Source organism: Thermobia domestica, chromosome 5, assembly GCF_964235325.1.
Source record: "Thermobia domestica chromosome 5, izTheDome1.hap1.1, whole genome shotgun sequence".
NCBI lineage: Eukaryota > Metazoa > Arthropoda > Insecta > Zygentoma > Lepismatidae > Thermobia > Thermobia domestica.
The window spans coordinates 256,452,019-256,470,324 of record NC_137458.1 but is presented as its reverse complement, the minus strand read 5'-3'; the positions used below and the strand labels follow the sequence as shown (position 1 = coordinate 256,470,324).

Genomic DNA, 18,306 nt, shown 5'->3' with positions numbered 1-18,306 from the left:
AGTTTATTAAAATAAATAATTTTTTTGCATTTTTAAACTTGTTTCGTATTGTAAATTATTGTGAAGTCAAAATTCAATTTAAATCTATTTTAAATAGACCTCGAAAAACGCGCTTTTTCATTATGTGGACTTTCCTTCCAACGCGTTATGCAAAATATTCTTAAATATGTATGTATATTACCCCGACAAAATAGACTATGATGTAATTATTGTCAGTGAATAGCACTCATCTGTTCTTTGATAGATCAAGACCATAATAGACCAGAGCTCCTTCTTGGCTAAGCGGTTAGCGTAGCGCCTTTGGCGTGGGAGACCCGAGATCGATTCCAAGCTCACGTGGTTTGGATTCCACGTTAATCAGTAAATCCAGGTCCCATATAGGCTCGCTGCTGAAAGGGACGTTAAACTCAAAATGAACTCAACCATGATAGACTAGAATTTTGGTCTAGTCGTTGAGGGAGGCTACTAGAAAACACCATTAGCAACCAGGATTCGGTAGCGGAAGTTGCTTAAGCTTCTTGCTGTTCGTACATTTCACTGTAATAACAGCAATAACAACAACTTGCAATAAGAAGGAGTACAGAAACCAAACAAAAACAAAATAAAAAGGATAAACAACTCTATAACTTGGCAAGTATCGTGGGTCTGCTTGTGGAGACCAATGGAACGAAGATGAGTCTAAAAGGGAACGGGGCGAAGAGGTAGAAGTAAGCAAACCTGCATGCCATAGAAGGTCAATGACCTAATGTGAAGAATATGTACGGATGTTAGCACTGATGAAGTGTCTTCTCCGAAGTATTCCTCCCCCTTCACCAACCCGTAGGAGGTGCTCCTGCAATACTTAAGAAGAACAAGAGAGCCAAACACAGCTATACATACACACACTACAAGGAAATAAGTCTTACGAAAAGAAAAAAAAATCTTCAAGATCATATACAAAAAAAGTTTTAAAAAATAAAAGGGAGAGAAGAATTTCTATTTGGACATTTTTCAGAGGCAGAAGAACTGGTTTTAAGATGTGCCACAACCTTTACTAGATCATTCGTTCGTGCAGTGCAGAAAACGAACATGCTACGTAAGGTGAGTGCATATTGTTGTTTCTTGTCCATATTGTTTAATTTTTGGTACTTTACTTTGCTTTGCTTTTGTACTCTGTATTGGTTTTAAAAAAATGGTTGATTGTCTTCTATTGGCATGTCCTTACTTTCTTTCCTACTCCCTTCTTCCTTCCGTCTATTCTGTGTGGGACTTCCCCTCTCCTTTTTTGATCGGCCTTCGTTTTTGAATACTTGACATTGAAGTAGTGGGAGGGAATAGTAGCGATACATCTAATACTTCCTCAGTATTATTTTCTTTCTTTTAACGTAGGTGTTCTTTTATGCGGTAACCCTTCAATAATAGTGGTATACTATTGTTCTAATTTAACGCAACTAGATTTTAACAAAATTACAAAATTTCCTGTAGAATAAAGCCACTAGATTTTGTCCTGTGAATTATTTGGGAGCCTAGAGAACATATCATGTTTTTCTGAAACAGAAAATTACATTCCAGTTGGTTCACGTATATTGCTGTTAATATTATTATTACTATTATTCAAATATAGTGACTCTGTACTACGGTACTCACCTATGATACAAGGAGTCCTTGCTTCGATAATTGGCCATGTCAATTTGTGATGGACATTCTCCCCTTTAGCTTTCTTGAGGTTCTTCCGTTTCCTTCCTTATCATCCATCTTCTTTACCCTCAAGGATATAATTGTAGTACGTGAAATTAAATATTAATTTATCTAATATGGTTTCCACATCGTTACCTATTTGGTTGATATTTGAGATTAACCCCTTTTTTAGTATCAAGATAATATGAAGTGTAATGAAATCTTTAAGTTTTACGTTCCACGTTTATGCCGGCTAGGCTAAAGGAGATGGTGATAATGAGAAATGAATGCAAGTGAAATGAAGAAAGTTGGAGGAAACGGGAGAACCCTGATAAAGCCCCCCACACACGGTGTTTGTCCACCACAAAGCTCTATTGGCGTGAGCTGGGATCGAACACCAGATTATATGAGGTGAGAACTTACAGTGTAGAAGCCACAAGAGCTCCTACCAGAAAAGTGTTTCTGCTAACCATATAATAGGTTACTCATATACACAAAGAAACTTCCATGGTTTCAATCAGGGTGTGAAATCCTGCCAGAAAGGGAATAAATACCCATAGTAATTTGGAGTAACTTCCCTCCACTAATTAGTGGGCATTTAATAAGCGACACTATTGTCAAACGTGTGCAAATTAATCACATTAATTTTATGTAATTTGCATGTATTTTGTAGTAATTAATAGGTGAACTTAAGGTTAGAAAGTATCCTTAATCTCACGAAGTTTATTAATTATGGATTTTTTTTTTATGTGAACTCTTTATGTTGAAGCATTCAACTGCGAAGAGATTCTTTTTTCACAGTCCTCACCCACTCCATTTTGTCACTACTGATTTTGAGGCTTCATTCCAATACATTCAATAAACACCGATACTTTTTTTTTATTTCCTAAGAGCTACAAAATACAGAGGGTAGTTAGAAGCTAGTTAAAATGGAGCAGTATACTAAAAATAATAATAAAGAAAGATCGAACTAATATGAGATCATTGGGACTTCGTTTAACAATCACGGCTTCCAAAGAATCGATTTCCAGATTTTTAAGGAAAATTGTCTCTAAAAAAGTGCTAGCATATTTCTCAAATACCCAATATTGTGTATCAATTTAACGGTAAGAAGTAAGAAATTTATAAGTGTAGAATTCATTGTTAGCTGTGCCTTATAGCTATAAGAGGGTTGCATCATGATAGTGTTTTGTTCAAGAATGTTTCATTCAAGAATGACATAGGAATGAATTTTGATCATCGGTTAGGGTTTTCCAGGTGGGACATTTTGATTCGACTTAAAATGGCGAGTTAATTTGAAAGATGCTCTAAAAAAAAAATCTAGAAAAACCAACACATTGCACGCCTCATAACTTAAGAATTTCTTGCTGTTCAATATTTTTTCTTTGTACCAATATGTTTATCATGTGGTGTAATCAACGTGCGCCGTTTTGTATCAGCTCGGTATACCTAGAGGCACATTGCCCAGCTGATTAATATTTGAGTAACATTCTGACAACGATAAATTTTGTTTGTAGGGCTTTAAATTAAAAATATCAAACTTACTCCAGCAGTGGACGTCATCCAACAATTTAACTAGCAGTATAGATTATATAATATATCGTTAGAGTTTATCGACCCTTTTAGCAGCGAGGTTATATGAGACGTGGACCTACAGTTTAACATGGTATTCGCACCACATGAACTCCTACAGGGAATCGATATATCGTTTGGAGAAAGGGTTTCTAAATTTTACTAGCAATCGATTCCTCAAAATGTTCCCATCAAGTACCATTCATGTTATTTTATCTAGTGTAAATTCAAACATGAAGGGAGGGTTGGAGCCCTTTCAATCTGCGTCTGTATAGAGGGTATGTATAGTGTGTTCACTCAATAGGAGTGCAGTTCGGCAAATGTCCTTGAAGTTCCCATGCTGAATTTTACAACAGTATCTCTTCCTCCCTCCATCCCTCTTTTGACCTCATTTCCGAGCTTGCAATATCTTAACATCCACTATGTCTGTTTTCTCTTCCCAGTACTATAGTTAATATGAAGTAAATGTCAGGCAATGTACAGTGCTGGAAATTGGTATAAAGGCAGAGAGACATTTGAAAATAGAAGAAGACAAAAATGCCGAGGATGGATAAAGGTGATCTATTTACAAAGTAACATTGTATACTGTACAAAATCAAAGGCATATCGTTTGCTAATACGTCACTGGCACGTGTAATATACACAAAATGATAAATTAGACGATTTTCGGGTAGAAATTAGTATAAAGGCACCCAGTGTCTTTGACAAAAATGAAAGTATAATTTAACGTGTAGAATGGAAAATAAGTGTTCAGAACTTGATTGTCCCTCCCTTCTTCTGAATGAGCTGGAATATGCGCTTCGGCATTGTTTTTATGAGTTGTTGCTGTGGAATCGCTGACCACTCTTCTCGTATCGCGTTTTTCAACTCAGCAATGGACCAAATTGCCGTCCATTGCGATAAACATTGCGCGCAAGGATGCCCCATAGGTTTTCTGTCGGGTTAAGATCAGGGTTTCTCGCTGGTCACTCCATTACCTTAATGCCTTCGTCTTGAAACCACTGTAGAGTTGCTGCTTCCCTGTGGATAGCAGCGTTGTCCTGCTGGAAAATCAGGTTTTGATCGTCCAACTCCTCATACATCCGCAGCAATTCTATTTCTAACATCTCTGTGTACGTCGATGAATTCATCTTGGTGTTTAGCCGTGCAATGTTGGTTGTACCTTTAACACAAAACGCTGCCCAAATCATAACACTTCCTCCACTAAAATTTCTGCTCATTTGCACTTGCTCTTTTTCCCTAAGGTCATGCCAATAGTATTGAAAACCATCCGGACCATCTAAATTGAACTTCTTCTCATCACTAAACACAACGTGATTCCATTCGGATGTCCACGACATATGTGTTTGCGCAAACTGGAGTCGCGCCTGCTTGTGCATCACACTTAAGGGTGGTTTACACTTACGTTTCTTGAGTGTAAGATGTGGATCCTGATTCAAAATTTGACGCACTCTTCTGGATGTGACAGGTAACTTGGAAGCAGCAACAATTTGGGAAGATGACATATTTCCGGCCCTTGCCTTTCGCACAATTAATCGTTTCGTGGACTCCGAGAGTTTTTTCGTTCTACCATACTTCCCATTTTTTCCATATTGTGCACCCAACCGAACGTAATTATCAACTACACAACTTGAACGATTTAACCTTTTTGCAATTTGCCGATTTGACAGGCCCATGTCCTTGTACGCACAGACACATGCTTGTTCCTCATTCGACAACAATCTCTTCGCATCTCTTATCGCACTGTGTCAGCTGATTTTCAAAGGCGTATCAGGGGTAGTGCTGAACGTGTAGAGGGTGCCAATCGACAAGTAACCATGGGTGCCTTTATACCAATTTCCACCCGACGATCGTCTCATTTCTCTTTTTGTGTCAATTACGTGTGCCAGTGACGTATTAGCAAACGATATGCCTTTGATTTTGTACAGTATACAATATTACTTTGTAAATATATCACCTACATCCATCCTCGGCATTCTTGCCTCCTCCTATTTTAAAATTTCCCTCTGCCTTTATACCAATTTCCAGCACTGTAAGAATAAGGAAACTGATAATGGGAACCATGGTACGGAAACGGCCGTTTGGAACTGTGGCAGCTAAGACTCCATGTGCAGTTGACAAGCGGCTGTCAATTGTCTCAAATGAGGTTTCTGGTTGGCCAGTTAGTTATCAAGGTGTTTGCCGTAAGATTCCTTGTACGATGACTCATTTATGGCACATGTCACCATACGGCATCCTTTATATACGAACTGCACTTCGGTTGAAGAATCAAACTATATACTGATGTGGATCTGATATACAGGGTGTTAATGAATTTAGAAGAAAATTTCTTTATACCAAATGAAAGAAAAGAGTACGATAAACCAGGGTTTGGAATCGCCTGCTTTCAGAGTCATAAACCACTGGAAATGTGAAACGTCAGTATTAAAATACCTTGGTTTGAAAATCATGGGATCCATCACAAGTTATTCAAAGAATTACACACAAACTAATATGCGCTCTACATGTTTTAGAATCCTCTGATATCCATGCAACGAGAAATCCATTAGTACTTAAAAGCATATGTCTGTACCCATCTTACTCTATACAATTCATTATCACATTACCGAAAGATTGTGAAAATGGATATTTAAATAAAGCACATAGTAGTTCCTGTGTAATTCCTTGAACCAATTACGATAGTGTTGTAGGGAAATGATTAGTTGGAAGGGCGGAAAGTGCTATTTAAATTTATACAATACCAAAAGAAGAAGAAAATTCTGATTGTGTATATGAAAAATTAAGGTATGATTAGTTTGTTTAACTTCTTAATGCAGAAGTATCTACATATTAAAATGCTACTAGCTTTATATGTTGGTCCCCAATCCTTTCGACAATGAGATCTCGAAAACCACAAGTGTTAGAATCGTGCCGTTTCCGCTGGTCCATTCCAAATTTTGTGTACATTGTCCAGTTTTCATTCAAATATTCAAAAACCGTGTCGTTATTGATCTATTCAACGTTTTGAGCTCGTTAGATTAACATTCTTGCATGCCGAAACTATGGCGTTAGGCAACCAGTAGAGAAGTTACGTATGGTGAGTTAAAGGACATTGCAGGCGCTTTGCTTTAATCTAAATGGCAAAATATATTGCATGGTGGCAACTTCAAAGGCCTCAAGAGACGCAATGAGGCGTACTCGGACGGAATATGGATTTATTAGAAAAATATATTTCCACTTGATACCGTGTTACTTCTACAAATTTGCTACAAAGTCACTCCAACATCCATACTGTACATTGCGATTCACTTCCTTTGTGAATATCCTATCCTTTACTTGTGTGAGTAAGGAGACATGTACAGTGGGAAGGAGATTGATGGTCATGACAGAATGATACGCTGAATAAACAGCGCAGGTTCAGCTAGTCTTCTATGAATTAATTAGGAGGAAAGGGGATCTTACAAATCACATATGAATTATAAGTAATACAATGTAGACTACTGAACATTGTTTGGAACGTAGGTTATTATTTGTTCTAATACCGCTGAATTGATCCCAGTTACATTAGCAATTGTGTAATGCGAGGAACATTGTCTTGATTGTTTACATTCAATACAAATAAGCTGTTTGCTGAGCAAAACAATACATTCACGTTAAAACACTACATACGTGTGACAGTTTCGCCAACTAACACTTTGACTTCATCAGACACTCAGTAGCATCATTTCAGACTTTGATTGAGGGGAGCAAGAGCACCACCGACAAAAGACTTTCACGTTTTGTATTAGTATACAATCGATTGAAATATATGTATTTCCCAAACTCTTGAGGGGGACAATTGTCCCCTCCTGCCCTCCCTAAATGACGCCCCTGCAGACACTATCTCTATCTGATGAAGCCAAAGTGTTAGTTGGTGAAACTGTCATATGTATGTGAATATATTGTTTTAATGTGAATATATTGTTTTAATGTGAATATATTGTTTTGCTCAGTAAATAGTTTGTTCCTATTTAATTTTATACAAATCAAAGCTTCTACTTATGGAAAATACTTACATTCATATTGCCTGGATTAGTGTTGTGTAATGGAACTGAACGTTCAAACCCTGCTCCCGCCAAGTGAACTTTGTGGTGGACAAACACCGTGTGCGTGGGTTTCCTCGGGGTTCTCCCATTTCTTCCCACTTTCTTCATTCCACCATTTCATTCATTCCTCATCATCACCGTCTCCTTTAGCCTAGCCGGCAAAAACGTGGGACGTAAAACTCAAATATTTTATTTTTTTTTTTTTCATTTTGGAATTGAACCTCGTCGATTAAACCTATAATTCCTCATTGTGTTCTTATAATTCAATATTAATAATTTTCTGGTATTACGTTTCCAATATCTATTACTTGTAATGTATCATCAGATAGGTCCAATAATTTTCAAGCCGGAAAGTTCTAAAAACATGATGTTTCGCATTTTCGGCGGCATACAACTTTGAAAAAGGAAAAGTTTTCTTCTTTTTTTTTTTCCTAATCAACGTTTATTAGAGCTTCCCAGGCCTGTAGTCAGCCCAAAAATGTAGGTGGGGCGGCTGAAGTTATAGGGGGCCCGATCCAACCATTATTATAGATCATCACCATATTATAGTTCATTTGCAAGCCTACCGTGAAAATTTTAGGGGGCCAGCAAATCTTTAGGGGGTCCGCCCCCCTAGATCCCCTGGATACGAGGCCGGAGCTTTTCCACCCCTTTCATTTCATATAAAAATCCCTTCCTGAATTTATGCCGCAGTGTTCATTAAGACTCTGTATACAGACAAATTGTTCTGATATAAATATGGTTCTCCTTGAAACAATGAAGTCCTATAGGCCTACCTGTTTTTGAATGTTCTGTCTTATGTGGTAAACATGTGGTTGTTTGCTGATTCCATTGGTGCTGCATATCTTTGAGGATACCTAAAAAAGAAACTTTAGCAGTGCTTAGTGTGCACTGCTTCTTTATTTTTTCGGTAAATTGGTTTTTTTTTTTTTTTTTAACGAACCGGGATTTTAATGAGATGTGATTTTACGTATTCAAGTCAAGTCAAATGTCTCTTTCTTAATTGCTTTACTTTTCAAAATGAATTTGGTTTAAATAAGGTGTTTTATATTGCTTAAATTGAATTGGAGTTTTTCGTATTAAAATTTTGCATAACAAAATTTATTTTTACGAAGAAAATTTAAATGAATTTGAGGAACACACTAATAAAATCAAACACTTGAGAATATAAACAGGAAAACGCTTCGCCATTCGAATCGTTGGTCTATGAAGACATTACGGTTCCGCAAAATTTCCAACAGTAACATAAATTGAACTCTAATTTGAACAGTGATATTTCATAAAAACTCCTCTTGATGCCACCAGTGTAAAAACATTGTACTTCTCAAATACAATTATACAAGAGAACTTACAATTTTCGATCTTGTAAATATATGTTTCCAGACATATTTTAACAATTTAAGTTTTCCTAGAGAAAGAAGTTTTTCAGTTTGTACCCACAAGTAGTAATTATTGGTAATCTACGCACAACATTATGGTATGTCATCTGTTCGCAACATTTATGAAACAAATGAACATACCCAAGTGTAAAAACAGACGATTTTCTATCTGGATGGTTAACCTAATATTGTATAATTGTTTTCGGTCGTATCTTTTGTTTTTCCGTGAGAGAGACAAAAGCCATATCAATATAAAAAGGATTCTGATTGGAATCCAGTCAATCTTGAATATTTGCTGAACAACAACATATCAGTGATTTGTCTTAAAGTTTTCCCATTCCTTTCTCTTCTATTTATTGCACAAATGTTTCCTTGACTACGAGCTTGTGAAGCAATGAATCGAATGGTGGATGTAGGACGGGCCGGGCCTAGCACTCCCCCCCCCCCTAGTTTTTTGAGTGACAAAGATTATTTAAGCTATTATATATATATATATATATATATATATATATATAGTATATTCACGATATATCTTTGTCTATGTTCTGGCTCCCCGGCTCCCCCCATTTTTTACCTTCTGGATCCGCCACTGAATGAATCTAATAGGCAATGATGATTTCAAAAGATTTTTTTTCCCTCGGGACGGATTTTGAATAAACTAGCTTGAACATAGTATTGCGGAAATGCTGGTAACAAAGGTTGAGTTTCATCGGACAAATAACCCGGGGGATTACTTAGTTACGGGGAAATTTTACGTCCCTTGGGCAACCTCTGAAATCATCACTGATACCAGAGGCGGCTATTACCTTAAACTCTTCCATGATTGTGCAACCGTCTACTTTTTTAACTTAAAAGAATGAATTTAGAGTAGTGTTTAAGCAAATGCGAAACATTGCTTTTCAGCAAAAGAGAATATTGATACATTTCTAAAAAAATCGCATTAAAAAAAGTGAAAGAAAGAGATCAAATTACTTTCATGGTTGCATGAATGCTGCAACTACCTCCGGTAACATAGAACATACGGCGAGGAACTTGTATTATTTAACGTAGGAAAATACATTTGTACCTGCTTTGCTTCTACCCTGTTTGTATTTTCGACAGTTGATGGACAACCACCCATAATCTACTTCGGCAATAATTACAAATTTCTACACTTAGCAGCGCTAAATTTAACGTTTTGTTTTTAATCCGTCGGAAACGCGCTTCACAAAAATAACCAAAGGTAGATGTAGAAGTGGTATGCCCAGTTGAAATCAAGCTACTTTCACCAGTCAAAGAAATTATTTTAAAAAATCGAATCACAGGAAATAACTGAACAGTTTCAAATGAACTTTTCAATATAATTATCACCCACCTTGAACTTTCTTTTCTTTTTTTATCATTTCACTTTGATTAGTATGCGTATCTTAAAGGAGGCGAGAACAAAAATTAAAGGCCTTATGCAGAGTCATTTTGACGTATGATTAGCGTCATACTAAAGGCATGAGTACTGCAGGAAACTTATGTTAGTCGAACTCTTTAGTATGGCACTAATCACGCGTCAGAACGACTCTGAATAAGGCCCTAAGAGTTTAGTTAATAACAGTTCACAATTTTGGGCTACAGGTCGTTAATCATGATGTTAGTGCCATAATAAAAGGTTAGTGTATACTTTAGGATCAGTTTAAGCTTGCTTTACTTTACAAGGATTATATCGTACCTAATATTCGTACTTGTTATCACCTTTCTTCACTACCCTTTACCTTACTGGTATGTTGCTTGTATAAATTACACACTTAGGCACTAGTCTTTCTTTCACAGATTAAGAATATGGGATCGGAAGATGAAAAGTTGATACAATAATTTAAATTTCATTTCGTGTTTTTTTTTTTTTTTTTTTTTTTTTTTTTTTTTTTTTGCATGTCCATATTCTCCATTTCAAAAACGTAAATTTAAGGAGCGTTACCAGAAACAATTGTTCAAAATTTAAAGTTCTTTTACTGTTCGTGACGTCTACTCACCAACTGAGTACAGATTTATTATAAATACTTATTTGTGATAAATAATATTCAGTGCCCTCATAACTATAGGATTAGCGTACGAATCTTTGGCGCGGAGGCCGTGGTTTGATTCCTGGCGGGAGCTCATATGGTTTGGATCCTACGCTAAGTTGTAGGTTCATGACTCATATAGCCTCGCTACTGAAAGGGATGATAAAATCAAACCCAACCAACCAACCCAGAAATAATATGCCTGCAAAATTATTCTTATGCCATAAAAACGAAAGTGAGGAAAACATGCACAAACTTTCGTTAGGGCCATTACAAGCTAATCTTACATTACAATTGAATAGTATTCTAATAAATTCAGATAAGTAAGTAAGGCCAAATGAGGGATTAGTCTTCCCACAAACGACTTTTTGGCCCCCTCAAACGAGACTTATCTATTATATGGAATTTTTTAATACTTAGGGCAAATTAAGAATATTTATAATAGAATGTGAATGAGAAATTTAGGGGAAATAAATAAACCATGTGAACGCGTTGAAATAATTAGAACAAGTCAGCTTCGTTCCACAGTGTGAAACTACAATAACCTTCAAAACTATGTAAATTAAAATACTTAAACTTGAAGCAGTAAATCTATAACCCTGGTTGAGATAGAGTAGTGAGACCCAAAATAGATTTTATTCCTCGGACGGTGAATCCATATCAAAACTCCATTAATTGGTATATCTTACTGTTTTTACTCTATGGGACTTACACTAAAATTGAAAGCTGTAATTGGTATCTATATTTATGTTTGTAATAAAAAGAATAAAATCAGAGACGAAATATAGGGTATATTCTTGGTACTGAATCCATATAAAAAAATCTGGTTGTCGCTAACTATTTCCGTTTTACCATTATGCAATCAGTGTTGTAATCAGATAAATGTAGATTTCCACCGCTTCCGGTATCCACCGATAGATTAAAAGTCAAAACAAACCTTCGAACGGTGAATTTCTGTTAAAAAACATTTATATATATATATCCCTCATCATTTTTGCTCTATGGACTCGTGATAGTATGTTCTCTTGAGACGCATAACTGATTGCAAACAAACGCTTTTCCTTATCTATTACAGTTTCTGCTCTATGGCAAGAGACATTGAAACCGGAAATTGTTGATTTCTGCCACTTCCGGTTTGAATATAAGGTAGTCCAGGATATTAAATGTATTCCTGAGATTCTAAATCTATCACAAGAAACCTCTTTTCGACATCTTTTCTTCCCTATGTAAATCTTAATTGAAATCAGAAGAACAGTAAATTTCAATCACTTCCGGTTTCGGCAGTGTGTTGCAGATGGAACGATATTTCTCCTTGAGTTGTTTACTCGATTCCAAAATACCACTTGTAGCTGTTTATTACTGCTTTTGTTTTACAGCGAAAAGCATTGAAACCAAAATGGCTATTTTCAATCACTTCCGGTTTTGAATATCAGGATGACGCGTGAAATGAAACCTATTCTTGTGACGCTGAATCGAATGCCAAATAAACAAAAATCGCTTAATATCTCCAACCGGTTTTGCTTTCATATCTGAGTACAGATAGACAGACAAGCCGTCATGAAGGACTTCCGATACTTATGCATAGCATAGTTTGGAATTCTAATATCAATTGGAATTTTATATCTAATAATAATAATATGCATGTATGTGTATTTGTGAAGAATGTACGGGTGTATGGTGAGTTTCCTAGTCTAAAAGAAGACTTTAGTTTGTTTTTAATATGTAAAAACTTCAACCTCTTTAAAAAAAAAAAAAACATAGAATGACTTCCTGTCTACTCTCCTAAATGTATCCACACTTGTTAATGCTGTTGGTATGTTCACTTGTAATACACTTGTTTTTCACCTCACATAATCGAGTTCCATAAACATTATGGGCCTTATGCAGAGTCGTTTTTGACGTATGATTAACGTTATACTAAAGGACTACTGCAGGAAACATGTTAGTCGAACTCTTTAGTATGGCTCTAATCATGCGCCAGAACTACTCTCCATAGAGCCGTGTATGTTTTGAACAGAAGGCTTTGTATTCTCAATCTGCATTTCTATTCATCATTTCAAAAGTGCGAGAAAACGAGATTCAATATATCAATAACATCCGCTAAGATTATAAATATTATATTCTGTCTAAATTACCTGGGCTCACGGAGTTTGTAGCTATCCCTGACTAGTACTAGAATTGTATCAAGTTAAGTATAAAAAAACTTACTAAACAGAGATTATTACCTAAATATATATTTAATAATTATTAACCCTTGAATTGAACACTAAATGACGGAAGAGTAATTTTCTCGCAGGCACACCAACATGGCCTCTAATGGGAGCCAAAAGAATTCCACTTTTGTTCCATGACCATAATTCGTTCGAACACAGGACTTTCCTGTAATTAACCAATTGTGTTGAAATACTTGTTCTTTTTCGACGGTTTATCATAAATATCAAATTTACAAATTTCGAGCAACCTTGCATACCTATAATTGTGTCGTAATATTTCAGCTTCAGGATTCCTTGCGAATAGATCTCACGTAACATCTCAAACCAAATTGAATATGTAATCCTATGGCTTTCTTTAACTAAATTTTTTACTGAAACTATTATAGGGAACAAGTGTAGCACAATAAACATAATATATTTTAACGGTATGTATTATAGATTCGTATATACCAGATTCACTAATAAAGTATTGAGCCTTTTAGGCCAAAATTGAGAATACATTTATTGTGAATTGTAAACAGTGGCGTATTTACGATTTTGTTTCGGGGGTTGCTAACTTTATTCCTGGAAATGTGAAAATTCTACAAGGTATTTGATTTACTTTAATATAGTAAATAAAATTTCGAAGGGGCTTAAGCGCGGAAGTCTCCCCTTAAATACGCCACTGATTGTAAATATTATGAAACATTTTGTTTGATTACTTTCTGAATGTTTTCGGCAATGCCACAATCCTGTGACTATAAATTTCCTGTGGTTTCTGATCAACATGTTGTGACACTTGGTTTTAATAGGCTTCTTTCGAAACTAACGTAACATCATTCAAAGGACTTTGCAGAGACCGAAACAAATGACAGTCTGACTGCCAGATCTGAGCTATACGGTGGATGCATTAAAACCTCCCAGACAAGTTATCTCAATATTTATGGAGTCGTTAAACGTGTATGCGGTATGGCGTTATCAATGTATTATACGACACGCTTTCTGCTGACCAGTTGCGGACGCTTCTATTGAATTGTTATGTACACGCTCTAGTTGTCAACAGTATAGGTTCCGAATCTATCGCTCTACCCGACAGCAGCAGTTTGCTATACATGATCCCTTTCTAATGTCATCAAATGCACAACATAACCTTACTGGGTATCAGTTAGTGTTGACTTCGCCATAGACCGTAGAGCTTTTCCTCGCTTGGACCACAATCTTTTCACACATTGTTGCCGTAGGTTATCCACTTTTCATCACTCGTCATCAATCGCTTTAGAAGTGGCTCGAGGATCGGCGGATAAAAAATTGATCGGGTAAATGTTTTTGAGGTAGATCACATGTAGCACTCAAACGTCGAGCTTCATTTTGTAACTGTTTTTCTCCAAATGGTATATCACGTTTGATGATGGATGTTTAGGCCATTAGGATGTCACGACTGCTTACATGACAGTCTTGCTCGACTTTTGCCAAAATACATCCATTTTTGCTGTGATTGGTAACCCGCTGCGAGGACCGACTTGGACATCTAAATTTCCAAAACGAAAGCAACTGAACCATCTTTTAGCTGATCTTTTTGATAACATATCTTGACCACAAACAACATAAATTTCTTCACGGTCCTGCGCAACATTTACGCATTTATCGAAATAAAGTTTTAAAATGTAGCGCAGTTTCTTGGAATGTTCACACTCATCTTCACGGTGCAATGCCTTCCGTTTGATAACGAGAGATCCAACACTTTTTGCATGTTCACTACCTTCAACTGTCAGCTGTCAAATGACGTCAAATGAGACCCCCGCTGTGACTCATATACCCTGAGATTCGAGACACTAACGCCATTTCGTGTCCAAAAGGCTCAATATGTTTTAGACTACCTGATATGCGTCCCAAACAATAGTTTACATTCATTATTAAGGTTACGCAAGAGACGCGACCAGATAAAATTTTCCGAGACACTTTTTCCAATAGAAACATACATTTTCCGAGACGAGACAGTCTTAACTCTTTTCTCGTAGGCAACCCAATGTATATTTATCACAGAGAGTGATAGCTATATCACAGGAAGATTTCTTCCATTAATCCGCCGAGTAATACGTGCACTGGAAGTTAGGAACACAGCATATTCAAGAACTGAATAACTAACACTTCATTATTCACTTGCACACGTCAATATTAATGTTACTTCGCTATTTAGTTCGTGTATTTTATTAATCAAATCTGTAACGCACTTCACCCTAATTACCCTAATTTATGAAATTAATAATACTTTCAAATTTTGAAATAAAAACCTCATTGAACCTCCATATACTCAAATAATCATGTATAGTGATAATGGCATTTTTCAGGTGGATTATACAAATATCGACACAGTTTACCATGGCAAATGCAAAAAGTATCTGGTAAATATAAGGATTCCATAATTTATCATTCTCCCTACAGATTTACCATTCTTCAACCCAAAATTTACCATTCTACCTACAGATTTACCATCCTATAACCCATAATTTACCATTCTCCTTACACATTTACTATTCTTCAACCCACAATTTATCATTCTCCCTACAGATTTACCATTCTTCAACCCAAAATTTACCATTCTACCTACAGATTTACCATCCTATAACTCATAATTTACCATTCTCCTTACACATTTACTATTCTTCAACCCACAATTTATCATTCTCCCTACAGATTTATCCTTCCTTAATCCTAAATCTACCATTTCCCTTAAATCTAACATTGTGCTCGTCAAATCTACAATTTCAATAAACCCTTCTCCTTCCCCCAAAATTTAACATTCTCCAATTTAATTGTAGCATTTTCAATGAAAAATTGTGTTCCTTCAAAATATTCTCATGAGCCTGTGTCCTAAAACTCGCTTATAGACACCTCTGATAAGGACTATATCCATTCAAAGAAAGAAGACAAGCAGTAAACGAAAGTTTTAAGGAAAGTTCAATATAAAATCTTTAATTAATTAGTCTCACGTCTTGTACAGTACTCAATGACTTATTACTAAAAGTGAATCATTAGGGGAATGAGAATGTAAGGGGATACGATGAACCTCGAGAAAAAACACGAACACGATGGTAATCACCACAAATACTCATGGTCTGGCATCGAACCAAGGACCCCTCGCAGAAAAGGTCTATATGCTACCGCTGATCCACCATGTTTGCAAAAGTGTGATAGAATAACAATAATGACCAAATGGTGGACAAAGTTTTTCCGATTTAGTGCAATTTTAGAGAGGATACAAAAAAAAGCTATTATCATCATAAGTACGGTATTTTGCCATTATTGGAAGGTCACTTGTCGCAACTGAGAAGCTTCTATGCTCCACGGTCTTTCGCTAACCTCTTCGTCTTTAAGTACGATTTCTCTGTTTTGATATTGTCCTTTTATAATGTATTCTCCTTCGTCCTCTTCCTCTCTTTCCTGCCGCCACACCCTCTAGTACGTCGCTCATGAAACAGTTCCTTTTTAGATAATGTCCCAGCCACTTTCTCTTCCTCTTCTTAATAATAGACCCTATCTAAAATTGTTCTTTTTTCTCCCCCACCATTTCTAACATCGTTTCATTCGTTTTTCACTCAACCTAGCTAATTTTCTCCATTTTTCTCCACATCCACATTTCGAAAGCGCCCAGTCGTTTTTTTTTATCATGTTTGCGTAATGTCCAGGTTTCTGACCCACAGAGCACAAGACTCCACACGAAGCATTGTATGAGTCTTTTTCTCAACTCTTTGTTAAAGGTCCCACAAAATAGTACCGTAAAACGGGGCTACTTCGACATTTAGGGTTACTTTGACATAGAGTGGGGCTACCTTGACAGGGAGCAATTCGTGCTTCCTGTGAGAATTGTTGCATATACTTTCATAGATAAAGGCTGATATGGTGTCCACGGTGCGAATTGCCGGAGGGGATGAGGGATTTCTCCCATTGTATTTCTACCCTCTCTCAATATCCTTCCTGTCCCCCAATATATAATATAAGGACTTCTAGATCCACCACTGTTTATTCTCCCAAAAAATGAATAATCTAATTCGCACTCTGACGATATAGAGAGTGGATTCAATGTGTCCTGTGCAAAAAATGGGTGTACGGGTGTTGTAATGGTGGATCAAAAAATCCTCAACATGCTTGTTACGACTGTGGTGTTGACGACTAAGGTTTTTCTTTCCATTGTTACATGTAAAGATAACATACCGATACATATGTAATTATGTTAAAATAAAGTAAAAAAAATAAAGTAGAGTAAAAAATAAAGTAACAATGTAAGGTAAAGCACCGTGTGTGTTCAAAGTAAAAGATGTTAAAAGTAAAGCTTTAGAAAAACTTGTATAGTGGTGTATAATGATGTACCACAACAAAATAAAGATTTCGTGCTTATCAAGTATACAGCATACCGTACTTTACACATGAGCAAAACAGTGTTTTATACACTTTACATAAATTCCATGTCAAAATAACTCCATACGTTGAGTAACTTTGACCTTATCCAGCAAATACATAAGATGTCAAAGTAGCCCCAACCCCGGGGCTACTTTGACCGGTATTTCTTAATTTCTTCCCGCCAAAACTTACTTGTAGAAACTTAGGTTTAGTAGTGGATGTGATTGTCTAGATACCTATTGTTATGATGAGAATAGTATCATTCATTGGTTGCAGAAAGTGTCCCGTGTACACATCTAAACTAGTCCAAAACCTGAAAGGCTTCTTTCGCCATTCCTATCCTTGCTTTTATTTCACGTTCACATTTCATATCGTCACTAATAATACTATCTAAGTATCGAAAACTAGTCACCTGTTCTATTTTCTCCCCTTCTAGTTCTATATTTGACACCGATCCCTTCGTTCCAATTACCATGACTTTTGTCTTTCTAACATTTATTTTCATTCCATATTCTTCGCGCAAAAAAGCTAAATCATTCTAAATTTTCCTTTCTCTCTTTTTCTACAGACTTCGTAAGAGTACTCAAGCTTATAACCACGAGAAAGCTATTCTAAGTAGACGTACGTATGATAATTAGAATATTATGCACGATGACTGCTACATTATTCAAATTAGCTGTTCTGCACTATGCGGAAACTACGAACAAACAGTTGAAGATGCGCTTTTTGTTTGAAAGATGTCCGCTATGTAAACTTGATGTGAGTGGAATTTTTCATTAAAAAGTCAGCGACCTTGAATGACCGTCTAACAGAATATAAAAGGTGTGTTTTTCAATCCTCCGAACCAACAACTATTCTGGGTGGTTGACATGGAAATTATACGATACTGCAAACATTCGCTTTCTTCTCTCTCTTCCTTGGAAAAATGTAAAAGATTAGGAAAATACTTCCCCTTGTGCTTAACAGATGGCAGTACTCTTCACACACACAAAGTCTGAAGAGAGACACATTTTTT

General features: G+C 36.2%; 1 protein-coding gene across 3 annotated transcripts in view; it reads left to right on the top strand.

Moving 5' to 3' along the window:
* The first annotated feature begins 649 nt into the window (after positions 1–649).
* LOC145686561 (uncharacterized) overlaps positions 650–18,306 on the top strand; it is an 81,756-nt gene continuing 64,099 nt past the window's right edge. Inside the window, exon 1 of one of the 3 annotated variants that reach the window (XM_081760001.1) lies at positions 650–1,080. In XM_081760001.1, the coding sequence (XP_081616127.1) occupies positions 1,069–1,080 (12 nt within the window). In that variant the 5' untranslated portion in view covers positions 650–1,068. The remainder of the gene's footprint in view (positions 1,081–18,306) is intronic. The other 2 variants (XM_081760000.1, XM_081760002.1) reach the window with 2 other exon arrangements.